The sequence below is a fragment of the Talpa occidentalis genome, unplaced genomic scaffold, assembly GCF_014898055.3.
Source record: "Talpa occidentalis isolate TD23 unplaced genomic scaffold, MPIMG_talOcc4v2.1 talOcc4.2, whole genome shotgun sequence".
Lineage (NCBI taxonomy): Eukaryota > Metazoa > Chordata > Mammalia > Eulipotyphla > Talpidae > Talpa > Talpa occidentalis.
This window is the reverse complement of record NW_023602073.1, coordinates 104,335,047-104,352,997: the sequence shown is the minus strand read 5'-3', so window position 1 is coordinate 104,352,997 and position 17,951 is coordinate 104,335,047. Positions and strand designations below refer to the sequence as shown.

Here is a 17,951-nt window from a genome sequence, read left to right as displayed (position 1 = left end):
AACACTTGGCACTCTAAGGAAGTAATCTGAAAGTACTGTATGAGGCACTTCATTTTTATTTTTCCATTACATTGTATTTATTTCTTACTGGGCTGGTATATGTTAGATATTTATGTTTCTTTTTCCCCCTGCATTCCAGCTAGTCTGGACGTTTAAAAAATATGCATTGTAATTGGCACAGCTTTATTTGAAGTTAGAAAAATGTATATTGCTTCATTTCATATTTTTCACTTTCTAAAACTTTTAAGGTGCAACAATTAAATAACATGGATGAAGTATGCTATGAAAGTGTTTTGAAGCAAGTAAAGGCTGGACACCAGGTATACTTTATTGTTTTATCCTATTTTTAGAGACTGGTTAATGAGTATAATCATTAATATTAGGAAAATTTTTTCTCAGAAAAATTCTGAGACAATGACTTGGGTTTTATTAAATTTAGTTAGCACAATGAATAACTATTAAATTTAGTTAGCACAAATGAATAACAATGAATATTCAGATAATTTTATCATTCTGATATTGATAGGTCATTCTATTTTGATCATGTCAGTTTTATGGGTAAGAGAATGATTTCATGTTACATGTTTGTTTCTATTAACCTTTTTTAAAAGCACCAATCTTCTGTCATACCCCAAAGATTTCACTTTGTATTTTTCTTACATGGTGTAAAATTATAAATGTTACAATGTTCTTCCTATTTTCATGAAGTGATATCAATTGAAATATGAATAGTAAAAATTTCCATTGTTTTATGGTGTTTGGAAATTAAGTAGTTTTACTTGTAAACACCATTGTTCACCATGCTCCAACCAAGATTGTTAAAGTGGAATAATAATTGACTATATAGAACTTAACCATTGGCCAATTGTATATGATTCTTTGGATCACTTTGCTCTGAGATTTTTTTCTACTTTGTTAGCCTTTTCTGACATGTAAAATTAAATATTTTCTGCCCCTTTGGTTTTTAAATTTCTTTTAAGAGCAATGGAATATTTTTTTTCAGACCAAATCTTGTTTGGAGTCAGTAAATAAAGTAAATCAAAGATGAATTGAATATCAATGTGGAACATTGAGCATCCTTGAAACAATTTGCTCCTTTTTAAAGAAACAGTTTCTGCTCTCTGAAGTGAATGTACAGAGTTTTAAGATTTACATTTCAAAAAACAAATCATTATTTTAAGTTATATGGTAACTGGTTTCTTTGCTAGTGATTAGTGAATGCTTGAACTAGCTAAAATTATATTATTTTCTCACTTTATTGTGAGGCAAGTAGTGTTATCTTCATTTGACAGATGAAGAAAATAAGGTTCTGTGCAAAATCAAGTAACATGTTCTGGTCAGTTTATTTAAAAAAAAAATCCAGGTCATGTGAGTGTAGAATCTCCTCTAACCATAGTGTTCTAGCATTTTATTTGCATTTATTTTACATTAAGTGTTCTCCTTTTATCCTCATTAGAAAACTGTTTTGTGAGTGGCATTATTTATCATGTTCCAATAAAGAAATGTAAAAGACCAATATTTTTCTTACATCAAAAATATTGCTAGGTACCAACTACAGTAAGTCCTTATTAATATTCAGTAGGTTCTTGGAAACTGCAACTTTAAACAAAGCAATATGCAATGAAACTAGGTTCTCAAGTAATTTCATTTTTTTAATGGCAGCTGGGATTTCTTTTTTCTTGTCAACTTTTTAATGAAATGACTTAAAAGACTTTGAATGAGATGATGTTATTCAAGGATCTACTATAATTTTTCTTGGTCAGGAGCTGGGACCCTTTTTCTGTAAAGATCCAACTAGTAAATATTTTAGGCTTTAAGTTGTCTTTTCAGCATAACAATTAGGTATCCATTTGTTCATATGGGCATGTCTACATGGAATAAATAAAATGTTACAAAAACAGGCCAAAGCTACATTTGGCTTTCAGGCAATTGTTTGCCAATCTATGTTCTACATTGCTTCCTGAGATTTATTTACAGTTAATGTCTGTTGATCCTAAAATACTAACTAGAGAGGCCTTCTAAAGCATTTCAGAGAAAATCCTAAAAGAAATGCTAATGTTCTGGTTAGCCACAAGTGTTTGTACACTAGATCTTCAAATGATATCATTTTGTTCTATGTTATTTCAAAAAACACTGATGAGAAAAACAAAACCATTTCCTACCTAATTCACTGTGTGGAGTTGCATATTCTCCCCATGTCTCTGAGGGTTTTCTGCAGGTAGTCTGGTTTTTTCCAAAGATGTGAACATTAGGTGCCAATGGGCATGTCTTCATCATCCCAATCTGAGTGAGTGTGGGTGTGTGTAAGTGCTCCCTGGAAGGGCATCCTGTGCAGTGTTGGTTCCTTCCTCTACCCTGCCCTGTCCTGATGGGCTCTGATCACTTGAGGCTTTGAACTGGAATAACAAAGTGGGAATGAGTGAATTCAAATTATTGTTTAATATTAGAAGTGTTTTGTATATTGATTTACAAGTTTGGTGATTTTTTTATGTGAAATAGTGCATAGGAATTTAACCCTGTTTATTCATTTAACATATGGTTATTCTAATAAGTGTGTGATGGTATCTCAAACTTCAAACATACAATATAGTATTACTAATATAGTCACTATGGTTTCCATTACATTCCCAGGATATGATCATTTTGTAACTGGAAATTTGTCCTCTTGACCACCTTTACCCATTTCACCAACCTCTATACCAACCTCTTGCCACCAGCAACCACTTATCTTTTTATTATCCTTCTGGTTTGGGGTTTGTTCTTGTTTGTTTGTTTTTTAAGATTTCACATACAAGTAAAGTATATGATATTTATCTTTCTCTGATTTACTTCACTCAGTGCTGTCAAGGTTCATCCATTTTGTAACAAGTAACAAGATTTCCCTTTTTATGGCTGGCTAATATTCCATTGTATATTGAAATGTAGAATCCATACACTACATTCTTTATCTGTTGTTTTTTTTTTTTTTTTTTTTTCAGTTTTTAAATGATGGAATTTAAGTTGTAAATACTATACTGTGGAACATATAAAAAGATGTTTTATACTTTCGCTGTAATCAGGAAAGTAATTATCACTCCTTTTGTAACTGAACAACTTTAAAGTGTTATGAAAAATCTTTAAGCCTCTGGTAGGAATGCTTTTGTTGCTCCTAGAATTAAAGAAATTAATCTTTATTCTTCCATCACCGTTTGCATTTAATGACCAGATAAGTAGGTACTTTGCTACTTTACTGTGGATATAGGATTGTTTTTCAACAGACTAAATCACCTTTTTACATTAAAAAACAATTTTTTGTGAAGTCTTAGTGAAACTGAAAATTTTCATATATCCATGTATTAATATACACATGATCAGTGTTTGCAATTTTCTTTTATTAAAGATCATGCTGTTCTAGTGATCATCTTCCTGCAATTATTTTTTTCTGTTGAAACATTTACTTAGGATAAATTCTGTAAAATAGAGTTAGGACACAAAAGACCACATTGTCTTATGATACATTCTGAATGGCTTATAACATTTCAGTGTCATAACAGACTTACATGGGATTTATAAACATATGCAATGTTCTTCTGAGTAGTTTTAACAATGTAGTGTGATATAAAGTTATAATTTGATGCATTTGCCATTTTGTTTTATAATCTTGTGGCATATAAGACAGAGTGGTGACATATGCATGAAAACATGTTTTTGGTACCATATTGTTTATGCTTTGCTTTCGATATGTATTTACTTTAAATTAGAAAACCATGTCCTTTCCTTTGCTTTTGCTTCATGCTATGACCTTATGGTTTTTGGCCTCTGTAGCTATATTTTTAAAATGTAGTTTAAATATGATTACTATAAAAGAAAAAGAGTAGGGAAAAGCTCAAACAAATTTAACTCTTGGGCATACCAAAAAGCAAAAATGAGAGGGAAGAAAACACTGCTAATTTTACCACCCAGAAGTAATTTCTATTGATAAATATCCTTTCATTTTTAAGTGAATTTTATTCACTTAATTTCCTATCTTTTTTCTCACTTATTCCTGTAGTTTTGTAATATATTTTCTCTATCCATAAATATGACAGAAACATAAATAGAAACAGTAATATTAAAATGTAAAGAAACATTTAGATTAAAGATGTCATATTAAAGCTAGTCAGTGTATTCTTAGCATTGCTGTGCTTTTTTGTGTGTTCCATTAGAATAGGGCATACTACATAATGTTGGATTATAAGGAAATGCTGTTGATTAAGTTTCTGTATAGTGTCATACACATGGGGACTCTGTGGTAAATATAATTTGATTGTGATGAATCACCTTATCTTCAAAGATTTAGCATCCTAAGTGAGATGGGGATAAAGGGAGAAATTAAATGCATCAGGACTTTGGTACCATAGTTGATATTTGCCTCTAGTGTTGATGGTCTCACAAATGTATTTGCCAGCACCTGCAGATGAGGAATACTGAGTCGTCAAGCCAATGCCTTAATTTTTCACATTAATATAATCACAAGTTAAGAGGTTTTGGTAACATAATTTGAGAGCAAATTTCTTTTTTTTTTCCTTCATTTCTTTAAGTTACCTCTGTTATGTGTGTAACTTAGGCAAAAGCTGACTCTAACTAAAATCTTTTTCCATTTCACTCATTTCAAAGAGATCATTTTGTCTATAAATCTTCTATTTGCAAGTTGCTCTGCCAAGTACTATTTGGCCTGTAAGTTCATTTAGCTTGATAAGTGGCAGCTTCTGCTGATTACCTTTGTAATATGTCCAGAACTGAAACTGGATTGCAGATACTAGGAAAAGAGGACTATTACACATTTTAATTTTGGGAGCTAACATAGGCACCCATTTCCCAAAACCAGCAATCCTTGATTTAATTAATTACCCAACAATTGCACTACACAATGGTCTCTGATTACTAGGCTAATGTGGAAGTTCATTTAGAACCCCGCCCTAGATTATTTTTCCCTTTTTTGTCTCCTTGAAGGAATACATTTACTAAGCTGTGGTGTCAGGTCTTCTGCTTTTATTAGAAGGTTAACAGAGAACTTTTCAGTAGAATAGTCACTGAGTTGTGTTTTTTTCCCCTGTAATTGAGGTGGTATAGAATGTTGTCTCAGTCACTGCCTGAAATGTTCCAAGTGATACATTTTAGCAACTGAATTTATAAGTATCCACCTATCAAAAAATTAAAAAATAATTAATTCAACAGTCTTTTCATCTTGTCTAAAAACCTGACAGCCAAGTTAATTCTTCAGCTGTATTATTCAGCCCAGTTCTGATGACTGAAAGACTTAACTGTGTGCTTTATTGTAAGAAACTCTGTTTAAATGTTTTGTAAATATAAGTAAGGTTTGTGTGTGTGTGTGTGTGTGTATGTGCATGCACACACACTTGCACATGCATGTGTGAGATACAGACTGACAGAAAAAGACAGACTGACAGAAAGAGACAGAATCTTGCTTCTGGAATTCAGTTATAGTTATAACTAATTGCACATTAATGCATAGCTATTAAGCAGTCAAGTACCCATTCAAAAAATGTGCTTTTTCTTGTTTTTAAAAACATAAGTTATTTCTTATGGAGCTGTTGACTTCACAAACTTTAACTTTATTTGTTGCTTTTTAAATATATATTTTAGCAATTACTGCACAGTAGTAAGAAATTACAAATTAGTCTATTCTAGTCCAAGTTGACTAATTTGGTTTTCCCTGCTATCATCTCGTGCCCCTTCTCCCTGCCAACCAGTTAAAATATACTTCCAGTGAAAACTCCTTGATTTGATTTTGTTTGTTTTCTTGCCTTCAGGTTCTTTAACATTTTTTTTCATATATTGAGTACCCTAAATGCTTTGATTTTTGCGAAAGCACTTGTTTTTAGACTATTATTAATAAATCACGTGTATATTCAAAATAAGAGTATAACTCTCAAGTAAATAAACATTTCTCATACTCAAAAATTAAGTTTCTTCTAAAATATACAAATAAGTTCATTTTGTTTTCTCCACTGAGATTAAATTAGAAAAGAACTAACTTCCATGTTCAACCATGCTGATATTCTCTGATCATACTATTCCATAGATTTAAGTGTACCAATCATCTAAACTTGTGTGCTTGTGTCCTTAATAGATTTTATGTGCAGCTTTGCCTTGAAAGTATTAAAAACAGTAGGAGGCAGTTGTGTTCCACTCAAGCATGTGTGATGACAGATGGAGAAAATCTTTTCATGTTGACTTTTCAACAGTCATACTCTGCAAGACTTCAAGCTCTTCTTGGCTATTGGGAAATTAAAAGTTGGCGATTCAGCCTTTAATTTTGATCCATCTGCTCAAACTAATGAGACGTCTCATTTGTAAGCTCCTCTTTGCGTTACCAAATGCAAGTGCAGCTTTATCATTCCTGTTAATAATTCCCCTCCTCCTGTGTAACTTACAGAATGGGAAAATAATTGATGCCTTAATACTATAGAGATTTTTCTTGTTATACAAACTTTTCAGCAATAAAAAAATAATTAGAAATTGCCTTAGAGTTTATGACATATTTAGTTTCTTCTCTTTTCACAATATCAAAAATGTTAAGATTTTATTCAGTAGCTTCTTAACAAAATCTGTCTCCAATTTCAAAAATGAAAGGTTTTGCAGTGACAAAAGAAAAATCATTCTCAACTTTGTATTAATGTTCAACAACAACCTTTCCTTATTCACATCTCTATCCTGTTTTTTCGTTCTTCATTGCTTATAAATTTTTAGTCATTCTCTTTCTTATTAGAAACCATCTTTATTGATGAATGAATAGTCATGGATTTATTTACCTTGTTAATGTATGAGAGGCATTACTTTGGATTCTTAGTGTTGGATCTTAGCTTAAATAAAAGTAAGTGCAGTTGAAACAAATTTTACAATGCTAACTTTGGTAATGGAACTTTACTTTGGTCCCTTTACTCAAAATTTTTTTTTCTCCAGATGCAAGAATCTCTAATTCTTCATAACAATATTTCTGTCATATCAAATTTGTCTAATATAATTTTTATTTATCAATTAAGTTAAATTTTCTGCTTGTTTTTTCTCCCTGCTCTTCCAAATTAAACTAAAATCCCAAAGGAATATCAAGATAAAATTCAAAATTCTTAAAGCCATTTTAAGAATTTTGACCATAAGAATTAAAGGACGTAATAATAAGAAATGTAACACCTGGGGGGTAAAAAAAAAGACACGTCTCCTACATCCTCACCACTAAAGCACTACTAAAGAATTATTTCAGGTGTTTTTTAACTACAGGAAAGCTTTCACTAAGTCTCCTTTCTTTTAAAAAAGGCCATCACATTCACCAAAAAAAAGCTCTGATGAGTCTTCTATCAAATCAATATTTTCTTATCCTTCCATATTGCACAAGCAGAAACTAGTTTTTGATACCATTGTATCCTCTATTTTACTTTGTAATCAATATTGCTAGTGTTTACTCAGAATTTTTTATTTTCTTAAATATATGATAAAAATCTTTATCTGTATACAACTAGTACCTTAATTAAGAATAATAATTGATACTTTCTTTTATGTACTTTCCATCCATTAACAGTGATTGTTTAATGGAGTAAACAAGAAAAAGTACTGACCTTATTCATGTATCCAACTTCAATCCTTTATTAATTTAGCAATCATTTGTTTAGATATTCTATAAGTGAAATCATTGAAATAAAGAATTGAAATGTATTAACTTCCCATTTTGATCAAATGCTAAATGATTGAGAGTTTACTTCAAAATTTGTTATAGTAAAGATCAATATAAAATGCCACCTTTATAAAAAGCATTTCTGGTGTAATATAATGAAAATTAAAATAAATTCAAGTATAAATTTAGTGGTTAAATTTAATAGACGTAGTTCAGGAGCAGTAATTTCTTACCACTGTCAGCTTTTATGTTGATTCTGTCATCACTATAGTGTATATTTTACTTATGCCTAATCAGGAACATGTAAAATCATGCTGTCTTGGGCATTTTGCTATTCTGTCTGCCGAGGTCAAAGCAAAAGATGGTTTTGACTAAGTGTCAGGCAAAGTAAAGCTTGATATATCCTTAGTAAAGATATTTTAAAGACAAAATTCCAGGATAACAGCATCTCATTGCTATTGATAATAGAATAATAAGGGAATAAAACAGAGGTTGTAGAAGTAGATACAAAATTCTGAATTTTGTACCTTTACCTTTCTGACTCTTACACAAAACCCCTGTTTTTCTTTAACTTCTTTATACATGCTTTTTCTTTCTCTGCAGCCTTTTCCTTTTCTACATGGCTTGTTCCTAATTTTTTTTTAATTAAGCACTCTCTTGTATTGTCCTCTTCAGTATGAGCTTTATGGAAATAACTCATATTTCCAAAGTTGAATTCATCCTTAAGTTCTAGGCTCAATTGTCCTGTCTGAACTTTCCTTTTGAGTCTTAAGTGCAGCATGTCTTAACCTTATTCATAATTTTATCCCTACACTTGTGGTATTCTATTATTCCTTGCTTCAGTGAGTGGCATAATTGTAAACCTAAAAAGTTATATTTGTCAACTCTTTCTTGGCTGTTTTCATTTCTACTCCCTCATCAGTACACTTCCTGTTTACCTGTCTAGCAAATGCTCATTTTTCTCCACCTCTCCTTCCTCCTGTACCATTACCTCTGCCACCTAATCCAGGCAGCCACCCTGCTGTTCCCGGACAACTCCAGGTACCTTTTAGTTACGCTGTTTGCAGTCATGTAGCTACCTTGTACAGTACAGAATGATCTTTTCAAAATATAGCTCTGAGATGAAACATGAATGCTTTAAATTCCTTTAAAAAGACCCAGGAGTCTGTATATTGCTCATTGTTTGACCATTACCTCCTCTAATGTTTCTGTCTCTCCCTCATTTCTTAGCTCCCACCTTCCTTTCTTTTTTTTTTCTTTTTTTATTGCTTTCTTTTTTCCTTTTTTATTAATTTTTTTTTATTTTTTACATCATTGTTTTAAACAATATTTGCTTCCCTCCCATCCCCTCAGGTGTAGTCCCCATAGAGTTTCCTTCACCAGTGCACCTGTGCATTATCACCTCAGTCCCCTGTGCTCCTCCCTGCCTCCCTCTGATCCTTCTCCCGCCTCCTCCCCTGCAGTATGTCTCTGATTTATAATTGTATGTTTTTGCTTTGCAGTGTTTTGTACTATTATTTTTTTATACTGATGTCTTACTTGGTTCCCCTATATTCCTGCTATAAGTGAAATCATCCAATATTTTTCTTTTTCCTTCTGGCTTATTTCACTGAGCATAATTCAACTACTAGGGATCTACCCAAAGGACACAAAAACATTGATTCAAAAGAACACCTGTAGGGCCTCCCCAATGGCACAGCGGATTGAGCGCTGTGCTGTGAAGCTGTCCGCAGCATCTGAAGCATGGGTTCGATTCCTGGCCAGCCAGGGAGAAACCCACTTGGCGAGGCAGACCTCTCCTGCCTCACCTCCTGCTCCCCTCAGTGGTGTATTTCGGTCATCTGCCTGTTCTGCTCCCCACTCTATCTCTGGTGAATCCTCCCACACCTCTGACCTGTACCTCAGCTATTGTATAAATAAAAAATAAATCTTTATAAAACAAAAAACAAAACAAAAGAACACCTGTACATCTATGTTTATTGCAGCACTATTTACAATAGGTAAAACCTGGAAACAACCAAATGCCCCAAAATAGATGACTGGATCAAGAAGATGTGGCATATATACACAATGGAATATTATTCAGCAATCAAAAAAGATAAACTCATGCCACTCGCAGCAACGTAGATGGAAGCCACCTTCCTTTCTTTAAGACCCTTTCATTAGACATGCTTTACTACTGACCACTGGGGCTTTACGTAGCTTTTTCCCTTTGCCTCACACATTCTTCCTTATTCTCTGCTTATGTCCCCTTAAATTCTTCACATTTCATCTTTCTTAGAGAAGCCTTTTTTTTAAATCTCCCTGATTCATCTCCCTATTTTGATCTATGTAATACAGCATATATTCTTTATAGTTCTAGCAATAGTCTACATTTTTCCTGACTTTTTATTAATGTCATCTTTCATTATAAAACAATTCCGTAAGGAGAGGTATTAACTCTGGTTTTACTTATCATTGTATGCTCATGGCCCCATCAGTACCTGCTACATAGTTGACGCTCAGAACGTGTTTGATGTATAAAAAAATGGGAGATATGGTTCTCTTTATAAGTCTGAATTTATTCTTCAAAGTTTAGGGAGTAACCAACTTCAGGAGAAAACAAGTAAATAATTATTAGTTCCATTGTAAGCTGGAATGTCCACACCAAGGGAAAAATAACCTGGAGATGTAGAAACAACTTCACAGTTGATTATGTACTTAAGCAGTTTCCCCCCATAAACTGGAAGATTAATGGAAGAATGTTGACATTCACCTTAAGAAATGTTTCATTACATAAATTTACTCTTAATATTTTTCATCTATTAAATACTTATATAGTCTGTTATCTCATTTTCTCCTCTGTTGAGATATTTATCTGACTTAGCTATTTTTCATGATATAGATATCATTTGTACCAGTAGTTATTTTAAGTTAATATATTATTTATTTTATTTCTATTCATTATACCCTAGAGGAGTAATTTTTAAACTCTTTGAAAATTCACATTTTTAAAAGAATAGAGAAAAATTCCATTTTTCTGAAATATAGTTACCATAAGAGTACTCAATTATATTATTGAAAATTTGTATGTAGTAGTTTCTTTATTATCCTAGTAATATTTTATTCATTTGCAAAGGGAATATTTTTTACTAAGGAATATTATAATTGCATTTTTCCTTCATTGCTATTAATGTTAATTTCCCCTAAGTATTCAAAGATCTTCAGGCTATTGAAATAACACATTTTTAGTAACAAGTGAATCAACACAAAGTAAGAGGTAGCTACTTCTGCACACACAGATTGCACCATCAGAAACAAGTTCCAAAATTATGAAGCTTGAAGTTTTACCTCTTCTCCTTTCTGGTTGGTTGGATAGTGAGGATGGAGGGAAGAAAAGATCTTGTTTTCCAGTAAGACCTACTGGTATCTGGAAAGGACCCGTATTCTACTAACCTACCCCAGAAAGACCATAGTCAGCTATCTACTACTACTATTGACTTTTTTAAAAAAGTCTAAGAAAAAAGTCTCCAGTAGTCTTTTCTCCTGCTTTCCATAGACCCAGAATCTTGACTGTAGCATTTAATTTACTGTCTTGTAACCGTATTTTTATAATCTTAAAGAGAAATAAATAAATTAAAAAGTAAATTAAAAAATCTTAATAGATGGTCAGATAGCAAAGTGCATATTTCAGGTATGATATAAGTATAAATAGTGGATCATTTCACACATATAAGGGAACAGATACGACTAAACAAACTCTAGAAATCTGATTGTAGGATTGAGGTTGGGAGTAAGAACAATTGGGGAATCGCACCCAGTGAATTATGTTGAAGGATTATGGGTGCTTTGATAGTTGGTGTGATCTGATAACATACATCTGAAGAGGCATGAACCTACACCCTTAAATCATATATGGTGTGTAAACCAATGTAATCAATAAAAAATACTATAATTTAGATTTTTAAAAAAGAAAGCACAGGGAAAAAATTGTCTCAACTGTGGGTTTTTAGATAACACTGCTTGTTTTTTTCCTTAATGGAGAGAGTCTTTTAAGAATACACTGTGGATTTGTAGAGTATTGGGGTATTTTTCTTTTATGTTTAAGAAGGTAACTTTAGAAATGAAGGTAGTTAAGGGCCAATCTAAAAATTACATTTTTTGTGGTTTTTCCTCTTGTACAGTTTTAATTTGTCTAACTAGTAAATTTGATTTTTGCATTTCTTCTGCTCAAATAAATTTTTTAAAAAGACATTTTTTAGGAAGAATCTCTTCAGGTTTATAATTTGAGACTATTAAATGCACAGTTGGGGTTTGGAAATTATAAACAATGATTATTGCCTAAGAATAGAAATGAAATGAAAAATACTGATGGAAATCTTAAAATACATCTTATGTTATTGTACTGAAATTATATTCAGGCCAGAACATTTTATAATGTTGAATAATAATAGGTCTTCAAGTCCAGTGGTATCTGTAGAAATGAAATTGTTAGCTCACTAATGAATTTTATTTGCATAGTAATAGACTAGCTGGTATTGCTTAATTTGCTCTACAGAATAAATGTTGCTATTTTGGGACTGTCAATAACAAGTGTCAATGCAATTTGGGGTGTTGTGGAGGTCAATAAAATATTTTTCTGTGTATGATACTGTAATATATTGAAAAAAGATTCTTTATTCTGTCTTAGTCTTTACTGTATTGACTGAGGTTTACAAATGAATTCAGTTGATCCACAGTCAAACTGCAGACAAATTCAGACCAGCAGAGTTTGGGTCAGATCATTCAGATTTTAGTTATATTTGAGAACATCTTTGATATAGTATAAATTCAGAGTAGTTGGATTTTTAGAACATCATCACTAAATTCTTTTAACATTAATCATCACAAATAGATTGGTTTCAATATATGTTCCTTAAAAATTTTGCTTTTAGTAGTTACAATGTAGACTCAAACATAAATGGAGATAAAATTCTAGACTTATGAACTTCTAGCTACTGAGAATGGTTAGTAATTTGGAATCTTTTCTGCAGTCTTATTTGCTTTGTTAAGGTAAGCGCTGCAGTGGGCAGAGTGCCCACATAGAGACATTGCTACATGTCTGTGTCATCAATCTTAATTCTACCTATTCACAAAATGGAGATAGTTTGAAAGACTAAACTAAAGCAATACTGGCAATATTTGGGGGACATATATTGAATACCCATTGTGTGCCAGAGACTATGCTGAGGAAAGAAAGTAGAAAGATACTTCTTTAGTATCTCTTGATGCATCTATTTTAGCATCTATTGATGATTTTCCAACTCCATCATCCCTTCCATTTTCCTATATGTAAGAGATCAACCTACCCTTATTTATTTATTTCCCATTGAATCATATTCTTATTTACTCATATATAACCCACTCACATTCCTTACTTTGATGATCATCTTGGCCCAAATTTGGCACTTATGAGCCCCTTCCAGCTGCTTCTTTGTCCTTTGACAGATCTGTGTCCCAGACTTGGGGTTAATCATTTCAGCATGCAAAACTGATTCCTTTTTAGTCAAGAAAGGTATTTAGAAACCAGTGAAAGTTGTTTTTTTTGTGTGTGTGTGTGTCTATTTTCACTGTTTCTCCCCCCCCAAAAAAAAAATGTTTAATAGAATAAAAAAGATTTTTTTCTAATTTTTAACCTTTTAACGGAAATAGATTTTGAGCTGTTCCTTTCAACTAGAGGAGGTCCCCTTAGAGCTGTTATTCTGAGACTGCTCCAGAGTGATCTGAGGTGCTCCAGGAATTGTGATCATGAAGGTGGGATCAGGGAAAAATGAGATTTGGATCTCTCAGAACCACTTCTGTAGCTTTAATCTGTTTTTTGTTATATATGTACACATGCATGCATACTTATTTACTTACATTTATTACTTATGTATCTTGAACTACTTGAGTTTATTGGCAGAAAGAATTCCACAGCCAGGATAAGTTTTTTAACCACTATTCTACAGTATTAGTTTTTAATAATTTACATAAGAATTAGTACTTTTTGTTCTTGTGATACCAAGTAGACTGATTTTGTTACATATGGAGTATCAATTTAGCTTTTTGTAAATAGGTAGAATTTGATTCTCCATTTTCCCATGTATACATTGGACCAAGAAAGCCAGTAATTTTTCCCTTATGGGTGTCAATACCAACAATAATAATAATTGGATATATCGACTGAATGCTATAGCCACATAAAATTTTTATTCACCATGCAGCTGTGGCTCCTCCACCACACAAATTAGTTACAAAGTCATATATTTGCACATATGAAAGATCTATAGAAAAGTAGTAGGTGCTTCTCACAGCACCTCCACCTCAGTGCTGTAGGTCTTCCTCATTAATTGTGAACTCTTTGCACACAGAGACTTGCACAGTTCATGCTGTCCTCACTCTGGTGATTAAAACTATATTCATTGCAGTACTGTTTACAATAGCCAAGTGATGGAAACAACTCAAGTTCCAATGGACAAATGATTAAGAAGATGCAGTATATAGACATAATGAAATACTACTCAATGACAAAAAAAAAAAAAAACCTTACTATTTGCAACAATTTGGATGGAACTAGAGAAGTATAAGCTTAGTGAAATAAGTCAGAAGGAGAAAGGCACATAGCAGATGGTTTCTCTCATGTGGAGTATAGAGAAACAAAACAAAGGGTCATTCAAAAGCAAACCAATAACAATTACTAGAAATCTGTCTGTAGAGCCACTTCTATGAGAGGGGAAGGGGTAGTATGGAGAGCAAAATGTGAAAGGTGGCCAGTGAAACCATGATGAAGGATTATGGGTTCCTTGGTGATATGAAACCATCTTAATGGATATGATGTTGTACCTCTGAATCACATATACTCTTATAAACCAGTGTTAGCTCAATAAAATTAAAAGTTAGTAGTGGAGGGCCTCCCCGGTGGCGCAGCGGTTGAGTGCTGGTTTGCGAAGCTGCCCGCAGCTTCTGCAGCACCGGTTCAATCCCCGGCTGCTCCCCGGCCCCTGGAGGAGGGTCCCGCATGGCGCGCAGACCTCTCCTGCCGCCCGCTGCTCCCCTCCACAGTGTACTTAAGTCCTTCTGCCTGCTCTGCTCCCCGCTCTGGCTCTGGTGAATTCTCTCACCCTCCCGCGCTTCTGACTGTACCCAGTGCTTGTATCAATCAATCAATCAATCAATCTTATATAAATAAATAAATCTTATTTAAAAAAAAGAAAAAAAAAGTTAGTAGTGGAAAATACTGCTTAATCCAGCAATTCCTTTCTTGGGCATCTATCTGAAACAAGTAAAACCATCAGCTTAAAAAGCTACATGTTCTACAGTGTTTATTGCAACTCTATGTAGAATAGCTAGAACATGGAAACAATCTAAATGCCCATCTAGAGTAGGCTGGATCAAAATACTTCCATAATACAAACAATAATGTAAACCAATGTTACCTCAATTTAAAAAAATAATAATAAAATTAAGTGAAACAAAAGATATGGTTTATCCATACTGAAATACTTTTCAGTCATAAGGATGAAGAAATGCTGCCATTTACAGCAAAATGGAAGTTTCAGGGAATTATGTATAGTAAAGCAAGTCACAATGACAAAGGATGATTCAACAAGGTAAATTCCTTATAGAAACTAGCACATTAATAAGCCTCCCTGGTGGCACGAGGAGTTAAGCACCACACTGTGAAGCAATCTGCAGCCTCTGCAGCATGAGTTCGATCCCCGTCCTCCCCACTCTGTCTCTGGAAAATCCTTTCACCCTCCTCCCCCCACATCTCTGGCCTGTACCCCACCTCTTGTATGCATAAATAAATAAATCTTAAAAAAAAAAAAAAGCCAGGGCCTCCCCTGGTGGCGCAGCGGTTGAGCACTGGGTTGTGAGGCTGCCCGCAGCCTCTGCAGCGCCAGTTTAATCCCCAGCCATTGGCGAGGGTCCCACCAAAAAAAAAAAAAAAGCCAAATGTTTATGAAATTAGGAGAGGAGGGGAAGAGGTATAAGGATGGTAATGGAGCCAAAAAAAGTAACCTTTGCACAATAATTCTACTTCCAAGAATTTATATTTAGAAATTCATTATAAAAATATGCAAAGAATAATGAACAATAATCTTAATGGAATATTCTTAATTGATTTGTTTGATTCAGATCACCACTCGTATTGAAAATAAGTCTGTATGTGGTATGAGTTAGTTTGACATCAGAATTTGGTGACTTGGTCTAGATTGCTAAGAAATTCTTCCTCACTAAAAAAATTAGTTTGGGTCTGTCTTAAAATTACTTAAATAGGGCCTCCCTAGTGGCCTAGGAGTTATGTCTCAGAGCTGTGACTGCAACGACCTGAATTCGATCCCTGGCCAGGGAGCTGACCCACATGACGCAGCAGACTGCTCCTGACTTGCCTGCTACTCCCCTTAACAGTGTATTTCAGTCAGTCCACCTATTTTGCTCCCCACTCGGACTCTAGTGAATCCTCTCACCCCCCACAGCTCTGGCCTACTCCCCAGTTCTTCTACACAATAAATAAATCTTTGAAAAAAAAATTTAAATAACTATGAACAAGTAAAATCAATATACTTTCTTATTTTATTTACTTTTGTATGTTGTACAAGCTTAATGGAAATTATAACTTTTCTATGCTCAAGACGATTTGTTTTAAAGTACACTTTTGTCTGTAACATATAGTGTTGTTACTGTGATTTATGTTTGTTAATATAATGAATAAGTTCCTAAAGTGAATTCAGATCTCAAATTAATTGAATGCATAAGTGTACATATAGTATACTTACAAAACAAGGACTGAATTAAGAATTTATAAATCATTTTTATTCAAGTATCAATAAGATGACAAATTATAATTTATGTATAAAATATGTGTATAAAAGATACACAAATATATGTGTTTAAAAGATAGACAAAGTCAACAAAATTAATGCTTAAGAAAACATTTTTTATTAAGTTAAAAGGAAATTTTATAGTAAAGGGAAAATATATTCAAAATATTTACTCTTTTAAAATCGCTACTTTTTTCTGTACTATTTGTGTCCTTCATTCCAGGGACTGTGCTAAAATACCACTGTCCTATGCCTCTTATGTATATTGTCTAGTGTCCTGAGTTAAGAGGAATTAATTATCACAATATTGCTTTACAATAGTGTGTGTTTGCTATCATGGTACAGAATGTACTTTTAAATCCTCCAAATTTGTTTATTATCATTACTATGTATTTTGATAAGCAGTATCTTTTAGGGTTTAGGGGATGTAAATTATTGCGAATTTCCTTTAGCCAAATACAGCAACTAAGCTCCCTAAATTCAAACATACTAACTGATAAATAGTTAAGGTGATTCCTTTATTGAAATTGGTGAAAAATATTTTTCACGTTCAGCCTAATGCCCTAAATATAATTCAGTAATGATAACTTGAATCTATTTATCACTTAAAAGCTTAGGTTTCCTGAGAAGAACTGCAGATTCACAGTGTGAGATTCCAGAGGTGTCTGAACTGCAGAGTGTAGATCTAATTACACAGCTTGGAGCCGCGGAACCACTTCTCTCTACTCCAGATTACTTTCCTTGGTTTATTTGCATAATTTAATGCATGAAGACTAGTGAATTATACAGTTTTCTGATATAGCTAGGACAAGATAAATTAACCCTATTTGAGGTAGTTTATACTTTCATGGCGTATTTGATAGATGTCTATTCAGGTCTTTTTCAAGGAAAAAAAACATGCTTTTAGTAATTTAGCAGGTTGCCAGGAATATCTGATAGTAAAAATTAGTTGTTAAATACTAATTGTTATACATATAATTAATAAATAACTATAGAGGATTTTAAAACATATTATTTTAGCCCTATTTTTAGTGATTATAGTTCTATTGAGGTAATTGAAATATAGTAGCATCAGATTTTCTACATTGTAAAACATGAGACATTATCTGTAGGGCATTATTTTAGTTGATGAATTTGATTCATTTAATTACATTATAAATGTAGGTGGTTTTGATTTAGGAATTATCTTTGACTTCAAAGTCCAGAAATTTGGTTTTTGTTAAGATGCTCTCAGAATAGCTCATTTTATAAATTGTTTCATTTTTAAATCACTAACTTTGAACTTTGCAGTGTCATTCAAATACCTGTATAGCTGTACATCAGTGTCAAAAGACTAATAAAAATAGCTATTTTAGTTTATTAAATATCAGTGGAACATTGTAATAAATTTAATAAAATTCAGGAAAACTGTTATGAATAATTAGAAATATTATATTCTAATATAGTACATTTTAATATAGTATATTAGAATATAGTAT

At 32.8% G+C, this 17,951-nt stretch overlaps 1 protein-coding gene across 2 annotated transcripts in view; it reads left to right on the top strand.

Moving 5' to 3' along the window:
- ASCC3 (activating signal cointegrator 1 complex subunit 3) overlaps nucleotides 1-17,951 on the top strand; it is a 257,561-nt gene that overhangs the window by 84,776 nt on the left and 154,834 nt on the right. For both annotated transcript variants that reach the window (XM_037520154.2, XM_054699051.1), the window contains exon 13: nucleotides 249-320. In XM_037520154.2, coding sequence (XP_037376051.1) covers nucleotides 249-320 — 72 coding nt within the window. The remainder of the gene's footprint in view (nucleotides 1-248; nucleotides 321-17,951) is intronic.